The following is a 26008-nucleotide window of genomic DNA, read 5'->3' as shown; positions in this document are numbered from 1 at the left end:
CTTCATCACCATAAATACAAGTAGAGTCTCACGTAAGCATAGACACCATGGGTTGATTTTAAAACAAACAACAGAAACTGAAACAAAAGTCTCCCAGATTTTGCACAAGTTTTTAGTGTCTCATTTTTTCTCACTCATGTACTTCATAAAAATATTTAGCAAATGTTGAAGTATGGTTAGCTCAGCATAGGAGCATCTATATTCCTCAGTAAGTCAGAAACACAACATTGTGAGGAAGCACCACTTCTCTGCCTGTCCTTGTCTGCTGCTCTCCCTTCCTTGCCAGGGGCTGGCTAGCCCCATCTATTTCGACTACAAGGGCTCTGAAAGAAGTGTGCACATCCATGTATAATCCCTACTACAAGACCCTCTTTTGGCTGGTCCATGCGCTACTACTATAAACAAGAATAAAAATCAAAATAATAGAGTAAATATTTTAAGTTATAAGAAGTAAGAACAAGTCACACACAAAATTCTGGGGGAAGCAGGATGGCTTTTTGTTTAGTAAACTTTTATAGATTCTAGATTTTCTAGTCCAACTCCCATACAATGAGCAGGGACACCTACAGCTGGATGAGGCTGCTCAGAGCCTGTCCAGCTTGACCTTGAGTGACTCCAGGGAACAGAGCATCCACAACCTTTCTGGAAAACCTGTGCCAGTGCCTGACCACCCTAGTGGTAAAAATCTTCTATCTAATCTAAATCTCCTCTCTGCCAATTTGAAACCATTTCCCCTTGTCTTGTCACAACAGACCCTGCTGAAAAGTCTGTCCCCTTCTTTCTTACAACCCGCCTTTAGACACTGAAAGGCTGCTAAGAGGTCTCCCAGAGAGTTCTGTCCTCTAGGCTGAACAGCCCCAGCTCTGTCAGCCGGTGCTCATATGGAAAGCGTTCCATCACAGAATCATAGAATAGAATCATAGAATCACTTGGGTTGGAACAGACCCCAAGGATCATCAAGTTCCTAACCCCCTGTTACAGGCAGGGCCACCAATCTACAGATTTGGTACTAGACCAGGTTGCCTAGAGCCCCATCCAACTTGGTCTTGAACACCCCCAATGGAGGTGTTCATCCCTTGGATCATTTTGGTGGCCCTCCTCTAGATGTGCTCCAACAGGTCCATGTCTCTTCTGTACTGAGGACTCCACATCTGGTTGTGGTACTCCAGGTGAGATCTCACCAGTGCAAAGTACAGGGGCAGGATCATCTCCCCTGCCCTGCTTGCCACACTTTTTTTGATGCAGTCCAGGATATGGTTGGCTTTCTGGGCTGCAAAGGCACACTGCTGGCTCATGTTTAGTTTGTCATCTACCAGTACCCCCCGCCTTTTTGGCAGGGGGGTAATCTATCCTTACATCCCACAGCTTGCACTGATAGTGGGGGGTGCCACAACCCAGGTGCAAAGCCTTGCACTTGGATTTGTTGAACCTCATGAGGTTCTCCTGGCTCTACTGCTCAAGCCTGTCTAGGTCTCTCCGGATGGCCCATCCCTCAGGTATGTCAACCACACCACACAGTTTGGTGTCATCTGCAAGCGCTGAGGACACACATAATTCCACAATTCCTCTTCCTCTAACCCCAGAATGTTTCCTTTAGAGCCAAAGACCTAAGTTTACATGATCCCTGAGGGTTGCTTTTCCACATGAAAAACAGCCAAACTCTTGTAGAGTCTAAAAGCAGACGAGGCTCAACCATGCTCATGTATGCTTGGATCTCTGTGTAATTCATCCAGTTTCTGATGACATTTTTCTTCCTACTGCTTTTGAGAATACTTTGCAGTTTAGGTACTATCTAGTATAATACATAATTAGCATAAGATATTTATATAGAATGTACATTATATGCTATACATAACGTATAATATGTAATGTTTTACATCAATTTGAAATCTAAATGAAAAGCTAAGTAAAAATCTGAAGAGAAAGTAGATCAAGCACATTTGAAGTCTGGCACCTCCAAATAAATAAATAAAAATATTATATATATATATTTTATTTTTTTTTACTATAAACAGTGAATATATATAATATAATATAAATATCATATATATATATATATTCACTTTTTACATCTAAAAAGGAAACTACAAATCTTTCAGAATAGCAAATTACATTGATAAAAATTTCACACTTAGAAAAATACAGAATACAGTAAGAACAAGTATGGTAGATATCTTGTGAAACTGGTGAAACTGAAAATTTATTAAACAAAAACATGATGTTTTTATCCAGAGATAAGGCTGTATTCTCTCAAAATCCCTGTAAGACCTAACTGAAGTATTTGATAAGCAGAGAGCAAAGTTTTTGACAGACATCTGATAATTTCTACCTTCCCCTCATACATAAACATTACATTGTTTTAATGAGCCATTTATTGTACTAAAGTTAATTAAAATTCAACTGCAAATAATATCTCTCTCGTTCAGCCACCACCAAAAAAGTGTTACAAGAGGAGAGAGAAAAAACTAGACACCTAGAAGATGCAACTTTCCTACTTCTGGTATGCCAATTTTCAAAGTGGAATCCCTGCACTTACTTGGTCAAGCCATTTACAGGTTGGCAATCAAATGCATATCTGATAAGATAACTGTGATTTACTCTTTTGAACTAGTGAATGGGTAGTACTGTCAGGATTATTTGAAAGACATAATATCTGTTATTGTATGCAAGCTTATTCTCAAAGCTATTCAGCTACTCATCTTGAACACATTTGGAGAAAGCAGAGGGAGGCTAGTAACACTGGGATGTACTATCAATAAGATGGAAGCAGTAGTCTGGAAATTGGTAAAACCAAGCGCTGGTCAGTGCAGAACAAATTCTCACATGGAAGACACAAATCTAAAAGCAAGGACAGAATGTACAGGACTTAGAACCCTAGGGTGCCCCATGCACACCACAATTGTAAATTGGCTGAAATGGTATTTTGCTTGCTTCACACCACTCGTTCAGAAAGATAAAGTACACTAGTGCAGAAAGATTAGTAAATTAATACAACATAGTCCTCACAGTCACTAAAGTAAGAGCAGGTCAAGAAGCATTAAGACATAGGAGAAAATAGGCCCATTCATTAACAGAGCATTCTACATTTACAGTTTTGTTTTCAGATCTACCACTAGGACAGTCAGTATTTATAAAATTCACTTGGTAACATGTTTCTTCAATCAGCACATATATTTAACCAAATGAAAAGTAGTCAAACATTCTTGTCCAACCAAATGTGCTTATTTCTGCACTTGGAGACAGGATTTTGAAGAGCAACTTGCTGATGCAAGAGTATATGACAAAAAATAACACTGAGTGAGTATCAAAAATTAATTGGTAAGCATTTCGGCATAGCAAAGTAGTTATGTTTTCATTTTTACAGTTAAAAAAAAAAAATCAAGGATAATTGCGATAGTATCACCAAGGGATAGACTCTGTGGTTACTGTATCAGCAAAACCTTCATTCTATACCTACACAGCTTTACAACTCAGCTATCTTCGTGTATTTTCACACGAAGAAACAAGGAGGGAAAAGGTCAATAAAGATTAAATTAGAGCTTCATTAATACCACAAAGCTGCCCAAAACCAAACTGCTGCTAAAAGAAGTAAGTGCTCTGCCAATATATCCCTTACAATAACTCACATTATCACAGAATTGTAGGGGTTGGAAGGGACTTCTAGAGATCATCGAGACCAACCCCCCTGCCAAAGCAGGTTCCCTACACCAGGTCGCACAGGTAGGCGTCCAGGCGAGACTTGAATATCTCCAGAGAAGGAGACTCCACAACCTCCCTGGGCAGCCCGTTCCAGTGCTCCGTCACCCTCACCATGAAGAAGTTCTTACGCACATTCGTGCGAAACTTCCTATGCTGCAGCTTATGTCCGTTTCCCCTCGTCCTGTCTCCACGTACCACTGAAAAGAGACTGGCCTCACCGCTATGGCTGCCACACCTCAGGTATTTATAAACCTGGATCAGGTCCCCTCTCAGTCGTCTTTTCTCAAGGCTAAACAGACCCAGTTCACTGAGCCTTTCTTCATAGGGGAGATGCTCCAGGCCCTTCACCATCTTTGTGGCCCTCCGCTGGACTCTTTCCAAGAGATCCCTGTCTTTTTTGTACTGGGGAGCCCAGAACTGGACACAGTACTCCAGATGAGGCCTTACCAGGGCAGAGTAGAGGGGGAGGATCACCTCCCTCGACCTGCTGGACACGCTCTTCTTAATGCACCCCAGAATGCCATTGGCCTTTTTGGCCACGAGGGCACACTGCTGGCTCATGACCAACCTGTTGTCTACCAGGATGCCCAGGTCCCTCTCTGCAGAGCTCCTCTCCAGCAGTTCATCCCCCAGCCTATTGCATGCAATTATTCCTCCCTAGGTGTAAGACCCTACACTTGCTTGTGTTGAACCTCATCCGATTTCTTACTGCCCAGCTCTCCCTGTCCAGGTCTCACTGAATGGCAGCACAGCCTTCAGGCGTGTCAGCCAATCCTCCCAACTTCGTATCATCAGCAAACTTGCTGAGGGTGGCCACTATCCCCTCATCAAGGTCATTGATGAAGATGTTGAACAAGACCGGACCCAGCACAGACCCCTGGGGGACACCACTGGTTACAGGTCTCCAGCCAGACTCTGCACCACCAACGACGACCCTCTGCGCTCTGCCAGTCAGCCAGTTCTCAACCCACCTCACTGTCCACTTGTCTATCCCACACTTCCTCAGCTTTGTTATAAGGATGTCGTGGGAGACAGTATCAAATGCCTTTCTAAAATCAGGGTAGACTATATCTACCGCTCTTCCCCCATCCACCCAGCATGTGGCAGCGTCATAGAAGGCCACCAGGTTGGTCAAGCACGACCTCCCCTTGGTGAACCCATGCTGACTACTCCTAATAACCTCCTTTTCTCCCAGCACAAGCTGTTCCATCATCTTTCCAGGGACAGAGGTGAGGCTGACAGGCCTATAATTATCTGGATCTTCCTTCTTGCCCTTTTTGAAGACCGGAGTGACATTGGCTATCCTCCAGTCTTCAGGGACCTCCCCTGTTGTCCTCTCAAAAATGATGGAGAGTGGTTCGGCAATGACCTCCGCCAGCTCCCTCAGCACACGTGGATGCACCCCATCAGGTCCCATGGACTTGTGGACCTTAGTACTGCCTAGGCGCTCACGCACATCCTCTTTGCTGACTAAAGGGAAGTCTCCCATTCCCCAGATCCTCTCACTAACCTCCAGGGTGTGGGAAACCTGAGGGAGAGCCTTTTCACTGAAGACGGAAGTAAAGAAGGCATTCAGTATCTCTGCCTTCTCAGCATCCCCCGTCCATCCCTGTTGGTGAGAATAAGGTCCAGCAACACCCCTCCCCGCGTCGGTTCCTCCACCACCTGCATCAGAAAGTTGTCTTCAACGCACTGCAAGAACCGTCTGGACCATGCGTGCCTGGCCATGTTGGTCGTCCAGCAAATATCTGGATAATTGAAGTCCCCCATAAGCACCAGTGCCTGGGAACGTGACGCTACATCCAGTTGCTTATGGAAGGCCTCATCAGCCTCCTCATCCTGATCAGGGGGCCTGTAGTACACACCCACAACAGTGTCACCCTTACCAGCCTGCCCCTTGATTCTCACCCATAAGCTCTCCACCACTACATCACTCTCCCCCAAGTGAAGTTCAATACATTTTATCTGCTCTCTCACATAAAGAGCAACTCCACCACCCCGCCTAGCCAGCCGATCTTTCCTAAAAAGCACATAGCCCTCCATGACAACATTCCAGTCATGCGAGCTGTCCCACCATGTTAAATATTTAAAGAGATATTTAAAGAGATATAATGCCTACACTCAGTGTGCAGTGCATAAAAAGCCAACACCACAGTTGTATGGAAGGCAAAGAGCAACCCAGCTGCTGGCAATATGTCCTTCAAATTCTGATAAAGTGAAGAATGAGAATATGATAAGACACAGTTTGGCCATGAGTCTGGAGCAAGGGACCATTCATCAGGAGACACCATCTCTCCTCAATTCCTCTCCTGCTTCCAACAGCCATGCCAAGACCCCGCTGAACATGCTGCACATTCCTAAGTGTGCAAGCCAGCAGGATAGCACAAGGAGGCATAGCCAAGTCTCAGTTGTGTCACGCCGTAGGTCCCACTCACAGCTCCAGCCCTGAACAGTCCCTGTGCTGTGGGTAGGTGCCATGGGGCTGTGGGTGCTGAGCTGACTCAGGCATGTTAAGGGCAAGAAGGAGCTCTTCCTCTCTGTTTTGGAAGCGACCAAATAGATCTAATATAACTTACCTACAGTATTCTATATAGAAACAGCTGTAAGTATGCTCAGGACTCAAGTCTGTAGCATTACTCTGTATTTATGCATGCCCAGAGAAGATACACTTGATTTTCTAAACAATATGTGTTCAATGTAACATGCAGCAATGCCTTCTTTAAGAAAAACATAAAAAACAGAAAACGTTTTTTTCCAGATCAAGGTTAATTACACATGCTGAGTTTGTCACACCAGAATGGATCAATACTTCATATTTCTAAGAGTACTCTTAGATGAAAAGTTTTTGAAGTTTCAAAATGGCTCTTAACATCAGATTATAGTTCTGCAATTGAACATTCATATTTGGCAAAACTGCTCAGCACCTCAAGACAGCGTAAACTTGAGCTATTTTCCAATGCACCAAAAAAATAAGAAAAAGGGGAAAATAACGTGATCTTGGTATTGTGCTTGCAGAAAACTGCAGGAGGATCACTGGAAATTACCACCCTCACGACAGATGAGTAATTTTATTGCTACATGGCAAAATACAGGAAACTGCTTTTAAAGCCAAGCTCTTCAGAGCCATTCAGCTTAGAATATTATGCTCAAATCTTCACTTAGAAGTTTGTTAAAATACCTTCTGTACACTGATTTTTATGCTTAGAACTTGAAAATGATACTAAGAAAATGTCTGCTGGCCAATATTTAAAAGCTTAAATGTGTACCTGAATAATTTAAAGATTATTTCCCAGTTTCACTTTGAGCCTTCAAACCATTTGGTGGGTGTAATCTGCTGTAGACTCAACTGTGGATGTGTACTTTGGCATCAACTCAAAACTAAGAAGTTATTGTTTGATTTATATGCCAAGAGCCTCTTAGATAAAGGGCTAATGGTAGGCTGATAACTTCAGCCTTTGCATGTGGTGTTTATACAGACCCTTCATTCCTCACTCTCTTTTCTGCATATACTCAAGGAAGGCTGTGTCACATCAAGATTAAGTTAATTAGTTAACTTATATGAGCATAATTTGATTGATAAAACAATTGATTCACTAAAGGCCAGGGGGGTGCTGCTAACGCACCGACTTTTCTGCCTCAACAATGAATAAGGTTTTATTTTAAATTAGCATTTTTTCTACATTGCGAACAGCAATTTTAAATCACGCTACCAAAACAAACAACAACAAAAAACAGACAAGAGTCTGTCAGAGAGGCAAAGGAATAAAAGTAACAAGCCTTGGCTGACAAATATTTTAAAACAGAATCACACACACAAAAAAATAACCACAAGTGTTTTAAGCCAACCATGTCTTCAGAATTATCTTACTAGAGCAGGTCACTTTGCTTAATTGAGGAGGTGACACCAAGACTTTACAGAGGAAATTTTACCTAAAAAACTTTTATATGTAGGTATAAAAATGGAGACTTGAGTAAAGGAGCAAGTCCACCAAGCTCATTCCATCAGCATTTCCTTATACCTCATTTCTAGCATTAGCATCCACGAGACAGACAACCAGGACTATCTGCATCAGCTCATTATTTGCTGACTGAACTGAGAGGAGCTATGCAGCATTTCAGAGATGTCCAAAGCAAGTCAATAATTTGTTTGTTCGAACTAATTCTAGCCACAGATTTCCAATAATTAAAAGCAAATCTCAGATATACTCAGTAGGCAAAACTACGTTTTTGACTTTCATAATAAGAGAAAAAATTTCTCTTTAGTACTTTTAAAAGACAGGATATGTATGTAATGATAGATTTTAATTTTTGTACTGCTAACTCTATGCACTAGTATATTCCAATCTGTTGGAGACCAACAGAATCTGAAGACAATACCAATCACAAAAATTAGATCGAAACTATTATCTAAATTATATTACATGCTGATTATATATAGTGGGAAGTAGCAAAGTAACAAACTAGAAGAGCTTCTTAAAGCAGGTCATTAGGAAGATGCTAACAGGAAATCTGTTGAAAAATATATTTTATGTATTAAAAATTGTGGCTTTAATTAAATTTCTACTCATCTGACCTATGATTTTTTTTAATTAAACGTGCCTAGATTATTTATACCGTGCAAGAGAAATGCCATAGATTTCACTTGCAGGAAAAACTAAGAATCAGAATAAACTGACTTGCTGTTTGATCAGGCAATCACAGGTAATGACACAGAACTCGTGCAGATTTTAGCACTTCTTCTTTCAGCTTTTCCTCAGTACAGCAGCTGTGGCAAAGAGAATGAGGAATGACCTCTGTGTCTAAATATAAATATTTAGGATATGAAGGGAATAACTGATACAGTTTTAAAACAAACAAGCAAATGAACAAAAAAACACAAGAAGGGGAGGGAGAGAATAAATCAGTAATTACCGCTGGTCATCATGAGAGCATAACACTGATTCATCCTACAATGAAGCTTATGAAGTAAGGGACAGAACTTTCTACAGATGTAGAAGCAAAAGTTATTTTTGTTTTTGTGTTGTTTTTTCTTAAAAAATAAATGAATAAAAAAAAATCACAAGCTTATTTGAGACAGGTAAGGATTGTGAAAGAATCATCCCAAAACAGCTTTTAAAACAACATTGTAATTTAAGTTGCAAAACCGCTATGTTTCCTGTAAGCCATTTTGTTCCAATAAAACCTTGACAACTACACCCCAAACCAGAGAGAAATATGCTTTCTGTTATCAGCAGAGCATGGGAGAACTTAAAAAACAAACAAGTCAGAAGGTTCTTAGAAACACAGCGAGCCCAGCAATCCCAAACTGCCCCAGAAGCTGCTCTGTTTACCTAGAGCTTTTTGTTAAAGGCTGAATTCCTTCCCTCCTCGCTTCTTAGATAACAGACACTAAATCAGACTGTTAAAATTTGACATGTTTTGGTCCCACAGGTGAGTTGTATTACAATAAAATTTGAGAATTAATTATTTAAAATGTTGGCAAGGATTCAGTTCACATTGGGAACTGCTTAAAAAGAGGGGGGAAATAATTCTCTCAAAATGAATGGTAATGCAGTACTCCATGTTTTGCCTTTTTAAAGGAAAAAAGCGGGGGAAACAGAGACAGAAGCCTAAGATTACTGGCTCATTCACATACCTACTTACAGATGGATATACTTACAAAATAGAATATACACAAGTCTGACGGCTGTGGTCAACCACTATCTGAAGCAAGTTCAGAACGTGCCAAACCCAGCAATAAAGACAGTGTCTTAAGTTTTATCAAACATTTCCTCAACCCAAGCATCATGTAAACTAGTAGGGACAAGCATCTAAACCACGGTCCTGTTTCATGTTGATCTCAACGCACACAGAAGAAGGTTTTTTGCTTCAGAAAGCCAAAGAGTTCAACATACTTGAGCAGCCATGACACAGAACAAGTTTACTTGCTAATAACCACGTACATGAGACAATGCAGCTGCCCATGGAATTATGGTATAGAGAAGTAAAGCAATGCTGCTCTTTGCCTCTTCCAATATCAAAGAGTAGCAGTATAACTCATAACAGATTCTTGAAAAATTTCCTAGAAAACATTTACAACTCCATTTTGCAATAGGATTTACTGTATGTATTTGAACTGATATAGTTGCATTCAATAAACTTTTAGACAGATGGCATTTCTACAATGTTTCACCTAATCAGAGACAGACAATACAGCACTTTCCTGTCTTAAAAACAAATGACAGAATCCAGCAAGTAGTTTGGGAAGCTATGGGTTCTCATTACCTTTGTGTTCTGTTTATTTTAGCTATTCTCAAGATCATTAATATCCACTTGAACCTGTAAACTTCAAGGTCAACCAAAGGTGAAGCATAAGGAAGTAATATAGTACAGAGCATTCAACTGGACTATACGCTGTGAAACAAGAAGTTTGTTTCCTTAAACTACACTTTCTTTTCTTCTTTCTTAGCTCCATATGACTACTGAGCCAGAATTCTTAATTAGAGGATTTACAGAATTCACTGTATAGAGTAATTTTAAAATTTACTAACTTTCTAGAAAATACTATATATAATCAACAAAATAAGTAGAAAAAACTAGTCAGTCAAATATTCTTTAGGTGGAATAAAAATATACCCCAAAATTCTAATATTGTGTAAATATGCTGCTGCAAGCAACACAAACCTAGTCACATAAACCAAACCCACAGCAGCAATGTGTTATACACATAAACCTACAACAAGGAGAAATGAGAACAAAGGAAAGCCTTATAAATATAACAGATCTAAGGATGATGAGGGGTCTGTTTGTGGACCAAGCATCATACAACAACTCCGCAAATCCTGGACTAATTTACTTCTCAAATAGTAATCCTTCTACAGTCCTCCCATGCCAACATTATCAAAGCTACAAAAGCAAACCAGTTCTATAAGTAACATCAAGGAAAAAAAGTCCCCTACGTATACTGTGCCATTCAAGTGCTGTACATCAAAATATGCATAATAAATTCAGCAAACAGAGAGGCTGATACGGGAGATGTTACTTATATACAGATCTTTCTTACCTTCTTCAAATCACATTCTGAAAATGAGAATTGATGTGTAATTCCGTAATACTCTGTTGTCTGCGTGTTACAGAATTAGGAGAAGCCTGAACTGAGTTAAGCCCTGTACTGACTAGAACAAAGCTTCCTTTCTCTTTGGCAGTCTTTTATTTAAATATAACACTATATTGCACACGTACTAGGAGCCATGCAAGCAGACTTAGCTCTTAGCTTTGCTGTTTCAGATGGTTGCTGATACTGCTACAAGAACATTTCTTCCTCAGCTCTTAAATGTTTTCTGGGGTAGAGTTCCTCCAAACAAGTACAGCTGCTCCTGCTGAGCTACTGGAAGAAGGAGCAGCACTGATGTGAAAAGGCTGGAACAAAACCAGCCCCTCCTAAATCCATTTTGGAAGTCAGCTCTATTCACACTCTACCAAATTGACTGATAATGATGCCTTGCACAAGGCCGGCTGTTTAACACCAGAATGTAACTACTGTGCAAACTGTAGCATGCCACTGCTGAAAGACACTGCACTGAAGCAGGTTCCTTGGTAACAAAGGCAGGTCCAGGAAGGTAAGGGGTAAGCTCACACAGCTTTGCTGCTGCTAACCAGGCTGAAGCATGAGACAGAGAGAAGAATCCGTTGCATGAGCAGTCCTGAAGTTGAAGTTGTACATAGCTATTGCACCAATGAGAAACAGAACACCATCTTTGCCTGAAGTCTTGTTATGACAGTTATTCATCTGTTTCAAGAACATTTGAAGTCACTAATTTTGCATGATTATTATCTTGAAACTAAATGCTTCAGGTTTTCTTAAAACATGAATTTAAATGGATATTTTTCAAAATTTGGATTATCTCAAGAACTATATCAAAAGTCAGGTGTACCGATAAAACTGGGATTGTAATAATCTTTTTAAGGATTTTTCTTTTTTTATCTACTCCAAGTGTACTTACCAAACATTAGGTTTGATCATTTTAACTCTTCCTGCTGCCGCTCTAAGCAAAGGAAGCTGGCAGATTTACTCAGTAAGCATGATGCTTCTCCAGACAGTAGGACTGGTTTTGACAGAGGCTGAATGATGTTTAGGCCTTACTAATCCTAGTAGTATTAAATTCCACTAAGCTCCATCTTGCACACAGACATGATTTTGAACATGCTCTGTGCAAAGACAAAAGCAGATTAACTATCAACTAAGCAAAGAGTCCTAGCTCAAAGATGTGGTCAGTACAGTTCAAAAGGTTTTAACTCTATCCTTCCTCTAATCCCACCTGTTCTCTGTTTTAATTGTGTTATTTAGCAACACAAAACACATAGTTATCATTTTAATGCATTAACCAGCCAGTAGGTTTCTCTCCCTTCCACAGCAGCTTCTGACCAGCCACTTCTACAGAAGGGTGGTAATGACAGAACATAAAGCACTTTGCCATCGTAAAGCTTTCCTTTCAAACAGTAGTTCTAAAAGAGCTCTTCAGCAATTAATGGGGAACTCAGTGGATAGCTGTGCATTCCACTTGGATTTGCAAAACAAGGTTTCAGCTCCAGAGAGTTGGCAGTATTCTCATTTCTTGCCAAGTATTCTGGACTAAGCTCCTCTGCTTTGACTCAGCACTGGACTAGGTCTGGGAATGATCCTTTCTTTTTTCTTCCCAACTCAGTGGCATATTCTTTGGAAGGCTTTGAAGATTTCTCAAAGAACCTCATGCAGAAGGGTAAGCTGGAATGACTGTGATAGATGGTGATATCACCATTAAGAAATGGATTATTCTACCCGTCCACCATCAATCATAAGCAGAAGCAGCAGCTGATCTTTAGATCCCAGAGCAACAGTCACAGACAGGTGGTTCCAAACAAACAAGCACACCAGAGCAACAGGAGCACTGCCCAACACAAAGCAACTGAACGTTAAGATGAACACTGAAGCTTGTTTGCTTCCCTCAAGATAAAAAGAATAATCACTGACAACTGCTGAAAAGTAAAATTCTTTCTGTTGGAAGGGGAACTACTTATTGTGATCTAACCAACTCTATTTTCCAGTTAGTCAGATAGAACACTTCACAAGGTAAAGTGAAGCTACAGTTGCTCTAATGTATTTAGATCAAGGAAGGAAGCTGCCATTTCATGCAATGTGTTCAGAAACAGCCAAAGAATAAGTCACAGATGCTGAAGAAGACAGAGAGGATTGTGATAGCACCTCACTGAGCCTTGAAATTTAAGCCATGAAGCTACCAAAGCAAAGCAGTGAGAACTGGCTTCCAGTCTCACCGTGCATAACCACAGGCAGCAGACCTTCTGCAGTGAAGAAAGAGCTACCAGGGTGTGACTGTTCATCTGCTGCAGCAACAGGGAAGTCTGGAGTGGCCAGTGAAAGAACAAAATCTACAGAAAAAGTGACAGGAGCTAAAGGAATCATACAGTGATTTTTAAAGGCCAATAGCAATAGACAAAATAGTGTCACCACTGTCTACCTGGAGTGAAAATAACCCTAAGGAAGCTTAAGGGGGAATAATTTGCTAGCTAATGAGAAAGGTGGTGGGGACACCTCCACAACATCACAGTTGGAGACAGTATAAGACAAAATAAGTTGGACACTGAAAGGCTTCCCAGATACATTTTAGTCCTCTTGGTCACTGTAATAAAGCAGACTTTAGTCATTCCAGTATCACTAAAAATTCATTCTTTTTCCTCTAACTTGCTCACCAGTCACTGCAGGGGCAAAGGAAAAACGTGCAGGCAATTTCTTAAAACTTCCTAATGTTCATATCCATCAGTCCTGTCTGAGCTTCAGCTGGCTGCCTTTTATTCCAGAGAACTGGTTCTGTAAAATGTTTCATTCCTACAAGCTGCAGGACAGCTTATGCAGAATGCCAAACTAGGTTAGTGCATGAATCAATTGAAAGCTTCTGAGAGGGATTTTGCACAATACAAGGTATTTCAAAACTCTTGCCAAGCAACTCTTTAAAATGTGTATATTAAAGAGTTACTTGTCATGGATTTTAATTTAGTTTTTGGACAAAGCAAATGAGTTATGCTAAAAATAAAGTCTGATCCTTACAACATATGTTTTACTTGGGAATAGTACATGTAACATAATAGGTTACTTTAGAGCATTCTGTTCCATGTTTTAAAGCTATTGCATAAGGTTATTTTAATAAAAATGATTCCAATGAAAGAACAGTTAGTAACGAGGTGCTGACAATTGAATCTACATCCAGGGATTGCATGAGAGTGCCAAGCCTACTTTTACAGATGCACTGGTTAGGTATTCAATAGATGTCCTCGAGGCATGTAAAGCCAAAATATTTTGGGTCACTTTTTGCAGCAGAGATGGATGATACAAGTGAAAACACAAAGAACATATATGAAGTGTGTTTTTCTTATTAGGGAAATGTAAGAAAATAAACCCAGATATCGTGGAATGCTAGGAATTCCCCCTCCTCAATGTTTCTAATTTACAAGGCCACTTTTTGGTAGTCTCCTTTGACCTCCATCCCTCATTTGCTGGCCTAAAGCCCACATTTACACAAGCAATTTCTTGAATAGGAATTCACTGGGCTGTGAGCTTCAACACCATTTTGAAGGCTGAATGTATAGAAACATGTCTTCATCAGAGAAGACAATCCTTTCTGAAGTGACTCGGTTACCACATGAACAATTTACTGTGAAATCACATGACAGAGTTGTTAAAACATTCAAAGATATGCTCTGTATGAGTTGAGAACAAGTATTCAAGCAGAGACTTTGAGATTCAAAATCTCAAAAAAATAATCTGAAACATACCTTAAATCTTAAATATGTGGCGTTTGAACATGCAGCACCTGATTCTCTGCTAACTATGTTGGTGAAGCAAATTTAAATCAGCTGAGGGCCTGATCCTCCCTGCCTTCCTTACCCTCCTCTCTTTCTTAAGAGTAGCATATTTGTCATAGTTTCAATGAAAACCTATGGCCCTAGCTTCTTCAGATCTCATGCAAACCTAATATGGCCAATTCTAGTTCTTAAAAACAAAACTGACAGCTATTCAGAAAGAATAAAGCTCCAGACTTCGTCTTTCATTTTTATAATCATTTCCACACTCTGGCTGATCTGTCACAGAGAACGAGATAAGGACTTCTGTCTACGTTGCATACATCCACCCCATGCTCTGGATATCTTCTCACATCCCCTCCCTGACACACTTCTGCCTACCATAGAATGAGTAAGGAGAGTAGAATTTTGTCCTAATCCAAAATCTCTGGATTTTAAGTGGTTTTTTGTAGTCATTTATTATCCATGCTGCATCCTCCTCCTAAAAAGGGCTTGTATAAGTATGTTGGGTGCTGACTAATTCCCTTCCTCCCCGTGTTGCCCACCTCAATCAAACCCAACCATATCATTCACAGCGTTTCCCAACCTGCGCAAAGAATGTTTGAAGCCGTGGCATACTGCCATGTCATTAATAAAACCCTAAGCTTTTTCTGTCAGACTGTTTCCTTTTCCTAAGGGGTAACTGGAGCTCAAGCATCCACATAAAGCATACATATTCAGTGTGTGTTCTGTGGCTGTTTTCAGTTACTGAAAATGGTTCAAAATTGATTTCTTTTTCTGGTTACTTACTTAAATAAGTATAGTCATGGAGAGATTTAGGTAAGATTGTAAAATTTTTGTCTCCCACAGAGAATAGAGGCCTTTCCTAGTTGAAGATCATTTTAGAAAATATACATTCACAGTCTGTGGAAATTAGATGGTGTTCCATTTAGCACGGTCCTCCAGAGTCTGCAAAAGCTCACTTCTGGGCCACTGTTAATCAGGGCATTAAAACTGGCTATGTTTGGTCAATTGTCACTATTGCTTTTGAAACTATGAGCAGTTAAACTCACATCAAGTGCTACACTTTTACAGGATGCATAGAGAAAAGTGTGTACGTGATCTCCAGATTATGAATTGCAATCCAAAGATCTGACATCAGTGGAAAACTAATCTACTCAAGCACCAGCATCTGGGACACTTGTGAAACAGCAGGTAGCTACAATGACTCCTTCTACTTCATAGTTGCCAGAGTGACAACGAAATAGAAAACTAGTAGTCAAAAGACAGTGGTAAATCTTAAACAAAAAATCCTCTCCTTTGCAATGAGGTGACAAGGCAGCTCATTTCCAGAAGTCAGAAGGAGAGCACCAATTTGGCAAGCAGAAAAAGCAATTTCCCAAAAAGATGATTTCATAGTTCTTCAGAGAACACCTGGAAAATGTCGTCCAAAATGATTTTTTTTTAAAGGTGGAGTTAAGACAGGTATCTATCAAAATGTATGCAAAGGATAAAGATTGGCTGGAAAACTCAGACAGAAACTAATTTGACTGCATTACGGCTGTAAGTTGCTAAGCATTTCAGTTTGCATAAGTTACTTTTTTTCATAAGTGCATGTACCTTTGGGACAGAATGAACTCAGAGAAGAAACAAAGGAAGAGGAAAACGGGTAAAGGGAATGGAGACAAAGAAATAAGCTCAAATGTTCTGCTAGAATCCAGGAACTGAGGAAGCTACAAATGTGAAGAATCTCAAATAATTGCACTATGCAACAGTACAGGAGACTGGATTTTTGAATCAATTATTAGAAAAAAAAAAAATATCAATAGTTATGTAAGTATTTGTTTATATAAAAACAAATAATTGTTTCTCTGTACTCAGTTCTATCTTCTTTTCAAAGTAAAATCACCTCTAAGCTCTGCCAAGTAAACAGTTCACTTCAAATGCATTTTAGCCTGCATAAGATTTGATTCCTGTTTCATGTTAAGTTTGGAATTCTGAAAGAATCTCAACTACACATTTAGAACTTGCAACCAAACCTGCTGCCAACAGAAAATAATGTTACCTGCCCCAGCATTGGGTCCCTGTCAGAATGAGCAGCTTTTATTTGTTCTTCTCATCAGTCTATTTTGTCACATTCTTCCCCTTTGTAAGATACAGCAAGTTTACTTTATAGTAAGACAATGATAAGCTAAAACACCCCTCTGGGTCACTCAGTAATCCTCTGTACTGGTGCTATGATTTGACCAGCAATTCCACTGAAAACAAAAAGGTCAGTGCGTATCACCGCACTCTGAAACCTCATTGTTGAAGTCATTTAAGAGGCAAAGGCAGGTGGCCAAGGCAAATGAGAGCTAGTCTTAGAAAAATCTCACAATGTCAGCCAAAGAAACAGTTGCCAGGAGAATCATTCTATAAAACATGAAAGATCGGAGCCCACTTTGGAGATTCATAAAGTCTACTTAAACAGACATGGTCTTCCTGCTGCTTTGAATTGTGAATGTGTCTGCAGGAAAATGCATTGCAGCCACACCAGGAGAAAAGCAGTTTGCAGACTTACGCAGAGGAACAAGAAGCTAGCAAAATATATAAACAAGAATCATCAACATTAAGGTAACAAGGAAGGGATGACAATTTTAAAAGCATTGTCGCAGACTGCCAAAAAAACACTACGTAAGAAAAATCCACTGCCTCTGTTCTGACTGCAAATACCAATGGTTATTCTTCACCTCTTTATCCAGGAAGAGTTTTGTTCTCCTTTGCATCTTGCAAGGTAACTACACAATAGGGAGCAATGCTAATGAGGAAACAGCCAGAAAATAGCCTAGTTCAGAGGCTGTACTCACAGAATTTCCTTACTGACATTTATTATATTGCTGTGCTAACCGGCTGAAGATACAAATACTCAGATACTTGTTGATGCTTGGGCAACATCTGAGTAATTCAAATTTGTTGTATTCTCCCATGGACAAAGGAAAAATCAAAGTTAGGTCTTAATAACAATACTAAAATAAACAAGATTATATTGAGATGACTTATGGAGAATCCTTCTCCAGTAGAACTAAGAACATATCTTTGAAAAGTTAGGCACAAAATTATTTATTTTGTCATATTCAAAGAGCGGATTGTACGATTACCCACATCACAAAACACTGATCATTGCCCTTTCTCTGAGTGCAGCTATGAGTGTTAGAGGGCCCAGGGGAAAAACAATAACAAGAAAAAAACAGCAAAGCCAATTCTGGCTGAAAATCTACTAAGCCTGGATAGCTCAGACAAGCAATGAAGTTAAAGGTTCTTAGAGCAAATGGGATGAAATCTCGAGCAGCCCAGCTTGCCAGACACCCCTGGAACTCCTTTTTGTGGGCTCAGAGGAACAGCTAAGGAAGAACTGCCTAGCTAATGCTGAGACCTTGTCAGCCCAGATCATTCTTTATCTCAATGCAAATAAGCTTCAAGCTTCCTCTTATCTAGAAGATAACTTCTAAGGCTCCAGAGGCCTGTCATAGAAGGCAATCAAAAAATGTGGCACCTATTAGGCAGTATCTTGCTTGGATCCAAAATATCCTCACATCATTCTTCCGCTGACTACTTCAACCATCTAGCTACTGTAGCAACTGGGATTTTGCAGAATGGCAGTCTGGCCTTCAAGCAATGCTGCATGTTACACAACACAGACAAAACAGATATCTCAACCTCTTCCTAAAATTTTCCACCCTCCACACTCCCCCCCTCTTATCCCTGCTTTTTTTTTTTCCTTTTTTTTCTTTTTTTTCCATTTCAAGGAGGTCCTGTGTTGAAAGGATCTGGGCAAATATACACATTTATTGGAAGATATAATAAATCTTATCAGCCTGTTCATCTTATCCTGTGGTAACAGTCAATTATGTTCATTTGACTCAGACTGGTTTGAAACTGAGCAGAAAGCACCTCATGGAATGCTTGTCTTGACTGACAAAGCCCAGAAGCTGATGCAGCAAGGCTTTTATTCCCGGTGAGAAGATGCCTTGAGAAATTTCAAACAAAAAGAATCTCTGAGTAGTCCTTGTTTCACGTTGTGCTCTGAGCCTGTATGAGTAAAGTAAAATATTAACAGGAAGGCTGGCAGTTCAGTAACATGGTCGTGGGGTGGGTGCTATATTTGGGCCATTTGCAATCCACCATTTAGAGAAGCAACTCATAGCTGGATTACTGAAAAGGCAAGAGGTATAACCAGAAAAACTCTGTAAAGCCAGTTTTTCTCCCTGGAAATGAGTCAGTGGTGCAGCAGGAGTTCCAGAAGCACACGGCTGGGCTGTAATTTCTCTTGTCCTATCCAAAAAAGGAAAGTTTTAAAGTTTCTTATGCTTGAGGCAATTCTCTACTTTTCATAACTCCTGCAGTCAAGACCTCCTTTTTTCTGTAACAGCTCTGCTCATCTTAGTCAGAAATAGATAGCAAAAGTCTGTACATGCGTGGATTCCTGTGAGGTTTTTTGATTGCCTGGTTTGGGGCTTTATTTGGTAAGCTGGGTTCCAAATCAAATCCATCCACCAAAGCCAAGTACAGCTCCACAGGAGCAGGAGCAGAGGCAGGCAGCCTCCCAGCAGGGAGAAACAGCCAGCAGCAGAGAAGCAAAAAAGCCCCCCTGGGAGCAGGACTGGGCAGCATCCAACACCTGCCCTATGGGCACTGCGTCACAGAGCCCTGCAAGCCCACCAGGCAGGGCAGGAGGCAGCTTACCAGAACTCTGCCATCCACTAGTTCACTGTTTTGGTTTATTCTTCCTCATCTGCAAGCTTCTCAATGAATGCAAAGAAATACTCACATCATCTGGATCTTCTTATTGTAGAGTTAACTCTGCCTCTTTAATGTTAAGAAAGGAAAACTACTCTAATTTATGCCATAACCTCTAAGCTCATTTGAGAATAACACAGTCCTAAATTATCTTATTATAAGCCTTTTAAAGCTTCTGCATGCAAAACATTTTTGTTTTTCAAATTAGAATCTGCACTGCCATGAAATAAAGTTAATCAATGTACTGTTTGGTCCAAAACACCTCAGAATACCTCAAAACTGAGGAGGATCACAAGTACGCTTTTTCACCTTCCGTTCATGTGAGACACTGAAGTTTTAACACATTCTAATCTTTAACTAACTTCCTTCCCCACTCAGCACACCTTCACTTGCACCTCTTATTCCTAGAGAAAGGTTTTGCATGTGCCATGTTTCAAACATTTGGCCTGCATACCAGTGTGTCCTGAATCACACTCATCCACAAGGATCACTTCATTCTGAATATGTTATTTTCCCTCAGTGCAAACCCAGATGATTTAGTGGCTCCTACTGCTCTGTAGGATCCTGCTGCCTATGCACCTGAACAATACTGCCCATTGAATTGCTTCAGGTGCAGCAGCCCCAATAGAAACACATTATGCTACAGCCTTATATTGTACAGAAAAATGCTTGCTTTAAGAGCCCAATGGTTTTTTGGATATTGCACTACATGTGACTTTTAAATGAAAAAAAAAAGAAAAAAAAAAAGGTCTTTTTCTGAGATTTTAATACCACAGTGAATTCTGAGAAGATTACAAACTACAAAGAGTTGAGAAAAAGAAACAAAAGTAGAAAAACAAACAAGAAATCTCTACTTAGCAAGTCTTTGTAATATGTATAATCACATTCAGTACTCAGTTTATTCAGCAGAATATGAGAGGACACAAAAAGTGTTCCTGGGTAAGAAAAGAGGCGATTAAAAAACCAGCATGCATACTTATTCCTTCAACTGTGCACACATCAGTACATGCAGCTCCTCACTTCTTGTTCTCTCATGCCACAGACCTGTGGCCAGGATGCAGAAGTCTCAACCTTTGTTTGCTGCTTCAGGGAGCCACAGAGTCTCCAAGCGCCTGGCTCCAGGCTTGGAAGATGTGAAAAAGGGCACCATGCAGGCTTCCACCACAGTGCAGTACTGACAGTACTAACTGACAGTAGGATGCTTCCCCATGGAAAAATATAAATCTTAAAAATGCAAGATAGCTGGAATGAGGAACAAGTGGCCAGGCCTGCTAGAAAATGGCAACACAGTGTGTAAACATGAAGAGGTTTACATCCATCCAAGCAGACAGTTCCTAGAAGCTGCTGCATATATGCTAAAGTTGTTGGGGAAAAAAAAAAAAATCCTCCAAACCCACTATGGGTTTTCAAAATACAAAGACCAACAAACAAGCTGCTCTCTCTCTCTCTCTCCACTTTTTTTTTTGTTTTTTTTTTTTTTTTATAGCTACCTCTACTGTTAAAATTTCACTGCCATTCCTACTTCCGTTGCATATCATATGATTGAAAGGATAGGGCCACTACCACTTTTTAATCAGAACCCAACAGTTCTGATCCAGATTGAGTGTCTTTAGCCTATAAGTTATTCAATTCTTTATATACACACATCTGCATATAGAAATATAATATGTAAGTATATAGAATAAAATATGTATTTTGAGAATTCCCAAACTGTGTAACTTCCAGTGGACTTTCACGATGGAGCTGCAGTGTATCAGCGATTACAGTAATGCAAACAATTACTCCACAAGATTTTGGAGATTACTAATAAAATTAAGAAATCTAGAACGGGTCTTTAAAAAAAGAAAAAAGAAAAAAATTCCCTTCCTCACAAAGGGAATACCTCCAAAGTACAGTAACTTCAGCACTATATGGAATTTACATTTTCATCTAAATCTTTAAAGCCCATTATTTCCTCAGATTTGAGAAAAAAATCCTTTCACCACACCAGCCATAAATTATTCATTAATTCTGTTTGTAACTTTGTAACCGAGCCCAGATGTTTCTGCTGGAGCAGCATTCCAATAGGAAAAGTTAAATATAGAAAGCTGTGGGGAGGGAGCAGACCACTCTCTCCCTACCACAACATGCTCAAACATTAACTTGAAAGAAAATAATGAAAACATTTGAAAAATATTCTGCATATGTAAGTCTGTGAAATGCCACAACATGAGGTCAGTCTGATCGCAACATCTCACGTAAAAGAGCCTGGGTGCATTCCACTTGGGTGCAGCTTACGTTATCATTTTCTTTTCTAGGAAAGGTGCCCTCACTTTCACTCACCAGAGTAAACAGAAAATTTACAACCAGAGTTACACTCCTTGCCATGCGCCATCTACAGACATAAATCAAGACTTAAGTTCTCAATGACAAGAAACACTTGCCAACCTGCTACCAACGGCAATAATCACACTGATAAAGAACTGAGAACATTCTATGGAATTTCTTATAGAACTGACAGAGGAACTTATTGGTGGAAGTTTTCAGTCTCATGCTCCAGAAGAACTTCATCAGTTTAACACTAGTAAAGATGATTAATTTAAAATCCATCAATAGAGCACAGCCTTGTTAAACAGAATGGAAGGTACATCCTTCAGCCATCCATTTAGACATTGTTTCTAGCACTCTTCAGCAACAAACTTAAACTGACTTGGAAATGCCTGTTTGGAATTGCAAACTACTCCTGATCACTAAATTGTTTGAAAATCTGAAAGATAGCATTGAAGAGCACAGAGCCATGTTCTGTTTTAGAGACTACTTTGAGAAATTCAACACTTCAGTTACGAACAATAATCACAGTAGAGATTTTGAGAGATCATCTACTCCTTTTACTCTGTTCCAAGGAAATATAAATGTTACTTGAATCCCCACTTGTCTAGCTTGCTCTTAAATATTTTCACTGTAACAGATTGGGTATGACTGTGCAGAGAATGATACTGTTACAGACTAGTGTAGCAATGACACTGCTGCCTTGGTACCAGGTATCAGTTGGTGCCATACTACTTGCAAAGTAGCGGCTGAGCGACTTATACGCAAATTCTTTCATTCTTCAACCACCTGCATCTAGGGCAGATTTTGCAAAATACGTCTAACTGTACTGTTAACAGAGGCATCATCCACCAGCCTGCAAATTGGCAAATAAATCTCAGCAAGCAGACTATTAGCTAACTTAGAACACAATAAAAATCTGCAGACTGATCCAACAACTTGACTGACGACATAACTTCAGCAGGAGAAGGCATTCCAGCACTAGCTGAATGTAGATAAAGTTAGAAATAATGGAGTGATAGCACAGGTCAAAAACCCTAAGGCAATAAATATCTGTTTTTTTTCCCCTCATTGTTATTGCCAGAAATCATCTTTATTTCTGGTAGCTAATCAAAGTTAGCACAAATAACAACTATCACAGCATGTCTGCCATGGACAATGACCTCTTTATTTTGCTGTGTAGACAGACCTTAAGGACATCTCACTTCTACTCCAGACATCAGCTGGAAAGCAGCCAATGAAAAGAAAACCAGAACAAATTTTATTGAAATTAATCACCCCAGCAGAAACTTACAACTAAATCCACCTCTATGAAGAAGTGATTACTCTCCACCTCCTGAGGAAAAAGACAGTTAAGCAATTGAAACTTAGAAACTGGACCCAGTTACAATGTGTCTGGGAGATAGGAGGTGACAAAAGATCCAGAGGCCATTAGAAAATAAATACTAAATGTCAGAAAGTGGAAAGTCTTCTCCAAAATGTTTTAGAGGCAAGGAGAGGAGGGGATACAGCACAGGTGTGAAGAACTAGAAGGAAACAAAGTAAAAGAACTGAAACTACATTTTGATTGTCCATTTTGGAGGAAAAAAACACATCACTGTTCTATTGTAAGCTGGGAACAGTATAGCAAGAGAGCTTTTAATCTCCTTTGCGCTATATGAATTTTTAGAGCACTGCTAAGCAATATATTTCTTGTTCAATGAAACCAACACCTGCTGTATTTTCTGGTTTATGCATAGTAACAGAAGCTGCAAGAAAGTTTCAATTTGGACAAATAAAGTTAGAAAGTGAAACATCATACCCAATGTATTTTACAAACAAAGTCTCAGCTACAAATGATGTAAAGTCTAGTTGTTCAAAGCTACTACAAGGTTGCCCTTGTTTAAGCAGAGAACCCTTATGAAACTGTCTGTATACCTCAATTTGTTTTTAATTACCTTTTTTCCACAGGTACTGCATTTGAAAATGGGAATAAAACCTTAAGCTAAGAGGTGCTCTAACAAGAGTTCAACAGGCAGCTCGCATACATATAATTATACGTATAATTTGTATATAAAGATGCTTATGGGCTAAGTCAGCACACTTCAGACCTACCCATTTGTATGGCCCGTTACTTAAACAGAAAAATAAAAGTCGCAGGGAAGAATTTCTAGTTTAATCTACTATAGTAATCATAGCAATTTAAACTACTAAAGTCTAAAAATGTCCAGAGAATCTCACATGTTCATGAGTCTTATCTTGCCCGCTCACTTAATACACAGAAACAGGTAATATTCCTGCAGAATTAGGACCAGACAGGTTGGGGTTTTTTGTTGTTGTTGTTTTTTAAACAAATGAAAGACTTGTTCCATTTTCTTTCCTAAATAAATAAATAAATAAATAACATACTCAACATCTTAAAACAAAAGAAAGAAAGAAAGAAAAGAAAAGAATGTTTACTTTGGTTGTGCTAAGCAGCCAGGTGCTATAATACTGCAAGCTTCATCTGGAGTCTGCAGCGCAGTAAGTTCCACCATATTAACCATCACATCTGTCTTGTGGCCAGGAAGCTTGGGAAGCGTAGAAAGTATCTTCTCTGCAAGATTGTCACCATGATGACCAACTGCTCCTGTGAGGAAAAAAAGCCCCCAAAACTGTCAAGTATACTAGAAACAAACAAACAAAAAACCCCAAAACAACAATACAAGGAACTGAGAGCAAAAATAATAACCACGTGTTTTGGGGAGAAGGACACTACTTTGCATAATAAAGTTTTTAAACAAGATTTGCAAAGATTATTAAAATAGCAAGTAATTTTTAAAAAAGCATTTAAATACACATGTATACACACAAACTATACTTTTCTGCCCTAACTAAAATGACTGTGTTTAAAAGGGCTGTGTGCAAGCCGTATAGAAAGCTATCCAGACAGGCTGACATAATATTAAAAAGTTACGACCACGTGGTCCACTCTCATATATGGACTGAAGGCAGCACGGGTAAAGCCAATATGAAGCAATGAAAACAGACCACATTACATAGTGTAAAACGTCAATCTGATATGTTACGTGCTCTCAGTTCCAGTTGTCACCTTTTCTTCAACTCTCCTGAATAAATACATTCTTCTTTCTGTTCACCAGTTCTAAACTCTTGCCAAGCCGAAACAGAAAAACATAATGCATACTACAGATTAAGAGGTTGGAGAAGGGAACCAGGAACTTCACTGTCTTTAAGTAAGGAGCAAGTGCAATAACTTGTACTCTGCAAGTTTAGCTAGATATGACCCACCTACTTCCACTGGGCTGGACATCAGTGTTGAGGACAGTACTTTTATTCTGGCTTTATTCAGGGAAGTAGGAAGAAGGACTTCCAAACCCACCCTTGAGAGGCAGTAAAAAGATCATTTAGGCAATAGGCCCTGTCCATAAGTCTGCCAATGAGGCAGCATATCCATTTTCACATTGTCATTTCTGTCATGACAGAGTACATTTATTTCAACAGGTCAACATAGCTTCACATGCTCCGTAAACCCAAATGAAGCACTTGCATGAAGGACATTGCTGAGATCAGACTGCTACCTGCCCTGAACAAGCAGAAGTTTGTCTTCAGCAAGCCCACAGGAACCAGGTATCCATGCTGCAAAGCATGTTCATGGCAGCTGGCAGCTTGACTGTCATGAGCCTGCACATGGAGTGGGTGTTGGAGTGGCGCTGACCTTGTGCTTCCCCCTTCTGCCTTTCTGATATCTCATCTCACCAGTGTGAAGGATTAATTCACTCACCAGGCTCAGGACTAGGCATTCTCCTTCCAGCAGTTCCTCAGCAGCTTTTTATATCACTCTACACTTCTGAACTTTTGCATTAGTTCTGCATTGTGTGGAATTATTAAATTCATTGTATGTTTCATCCCTATGCTCATTTGCTCCTCAGAAAGTATTGTACAAACACTTCTGTATTAACTGAAATATTTTTCAACTCAAAGATGCCAGCCACGTGCCATTACATTACACTTCCTCATTGAGTGATGCAAAGCACTTTTGTATCATTGCATCACTGACTGATGCAAAGCACTTTGTACATATATGTAAACACTTTGAGGCATACGAGGTATAGCTAAGCATATGTACAGTGTATATTGCTTGTGTGAGGCAGAGGGGAAAGGCCAGAAATAAAGCCACGTGGATGCCAGCAGGGCTTTCTGCTTCGCTCTCGTTTTCCACAGCCTGCTATAGCAGCCAAGGCCGTGATGCCACAGGCACCACGAGGCCCTCTGCAACTCCTTAAAGCCTTTTCACGGGGTGAGCCGTGAGACGGCAGCACTGCCTTCTTACCGGCGAGGTCCAGCGTCCTGTCCACGAAGACGACGGAGGCCCTGTTGGCGGCCGCCCTCCTCCTGTTCCTGGCCGGTGCGAAGCCGGCCAGCTCGGCGGCCAGCA

General features: G+C 40.0%; 1 protein-coding gene across 1 annotated transcript in view; it reads right to left on the bottom strand.

Moving 5' to 3' along the window:
* SCFD2 (sec1 family domain containing 2) overlaps positions 1-26008 on the bottom strand; it is a 77074-nt gene that overhangs the window by 48212 nt on the left and 2854 nt on the right. The window contains exons 2-3 of the mRNA XM_010710217.3: positions 25904-26007; positions 24034-24202 (exon numbers count right to left, since the gene is read on the bottom strand). Of these exons, the coding sequence (XP_010708519.1) occupies positions 24034-24202; positions 25904-26007 (273 nt within the window). The remainder of the gene's footprint in view (positions 1-24033; positions 24203-25903; position 26008) is intronic.

The sequence above is a fragment of the Meleagris gallopavo genome, chromosome 4 (assembly GCF_000146605.3).
Source record: "Meleagris gallopavo isolate NT-WF06-2002-E0010 breed Aviagen turkey brand Nicholas breeding stock chromosome 4, Turkey_5.1, whole genome shotgun sequence".
Lineage (NCBI taxonomy): Eukaryota > Metazoa > Chordata > Aves > Galliformes > Phasianidae > Meleagris > Meleagris gallopavo.
This window is presented reverse-complemented; position numbering and strand designations above follow the sequence as displayed.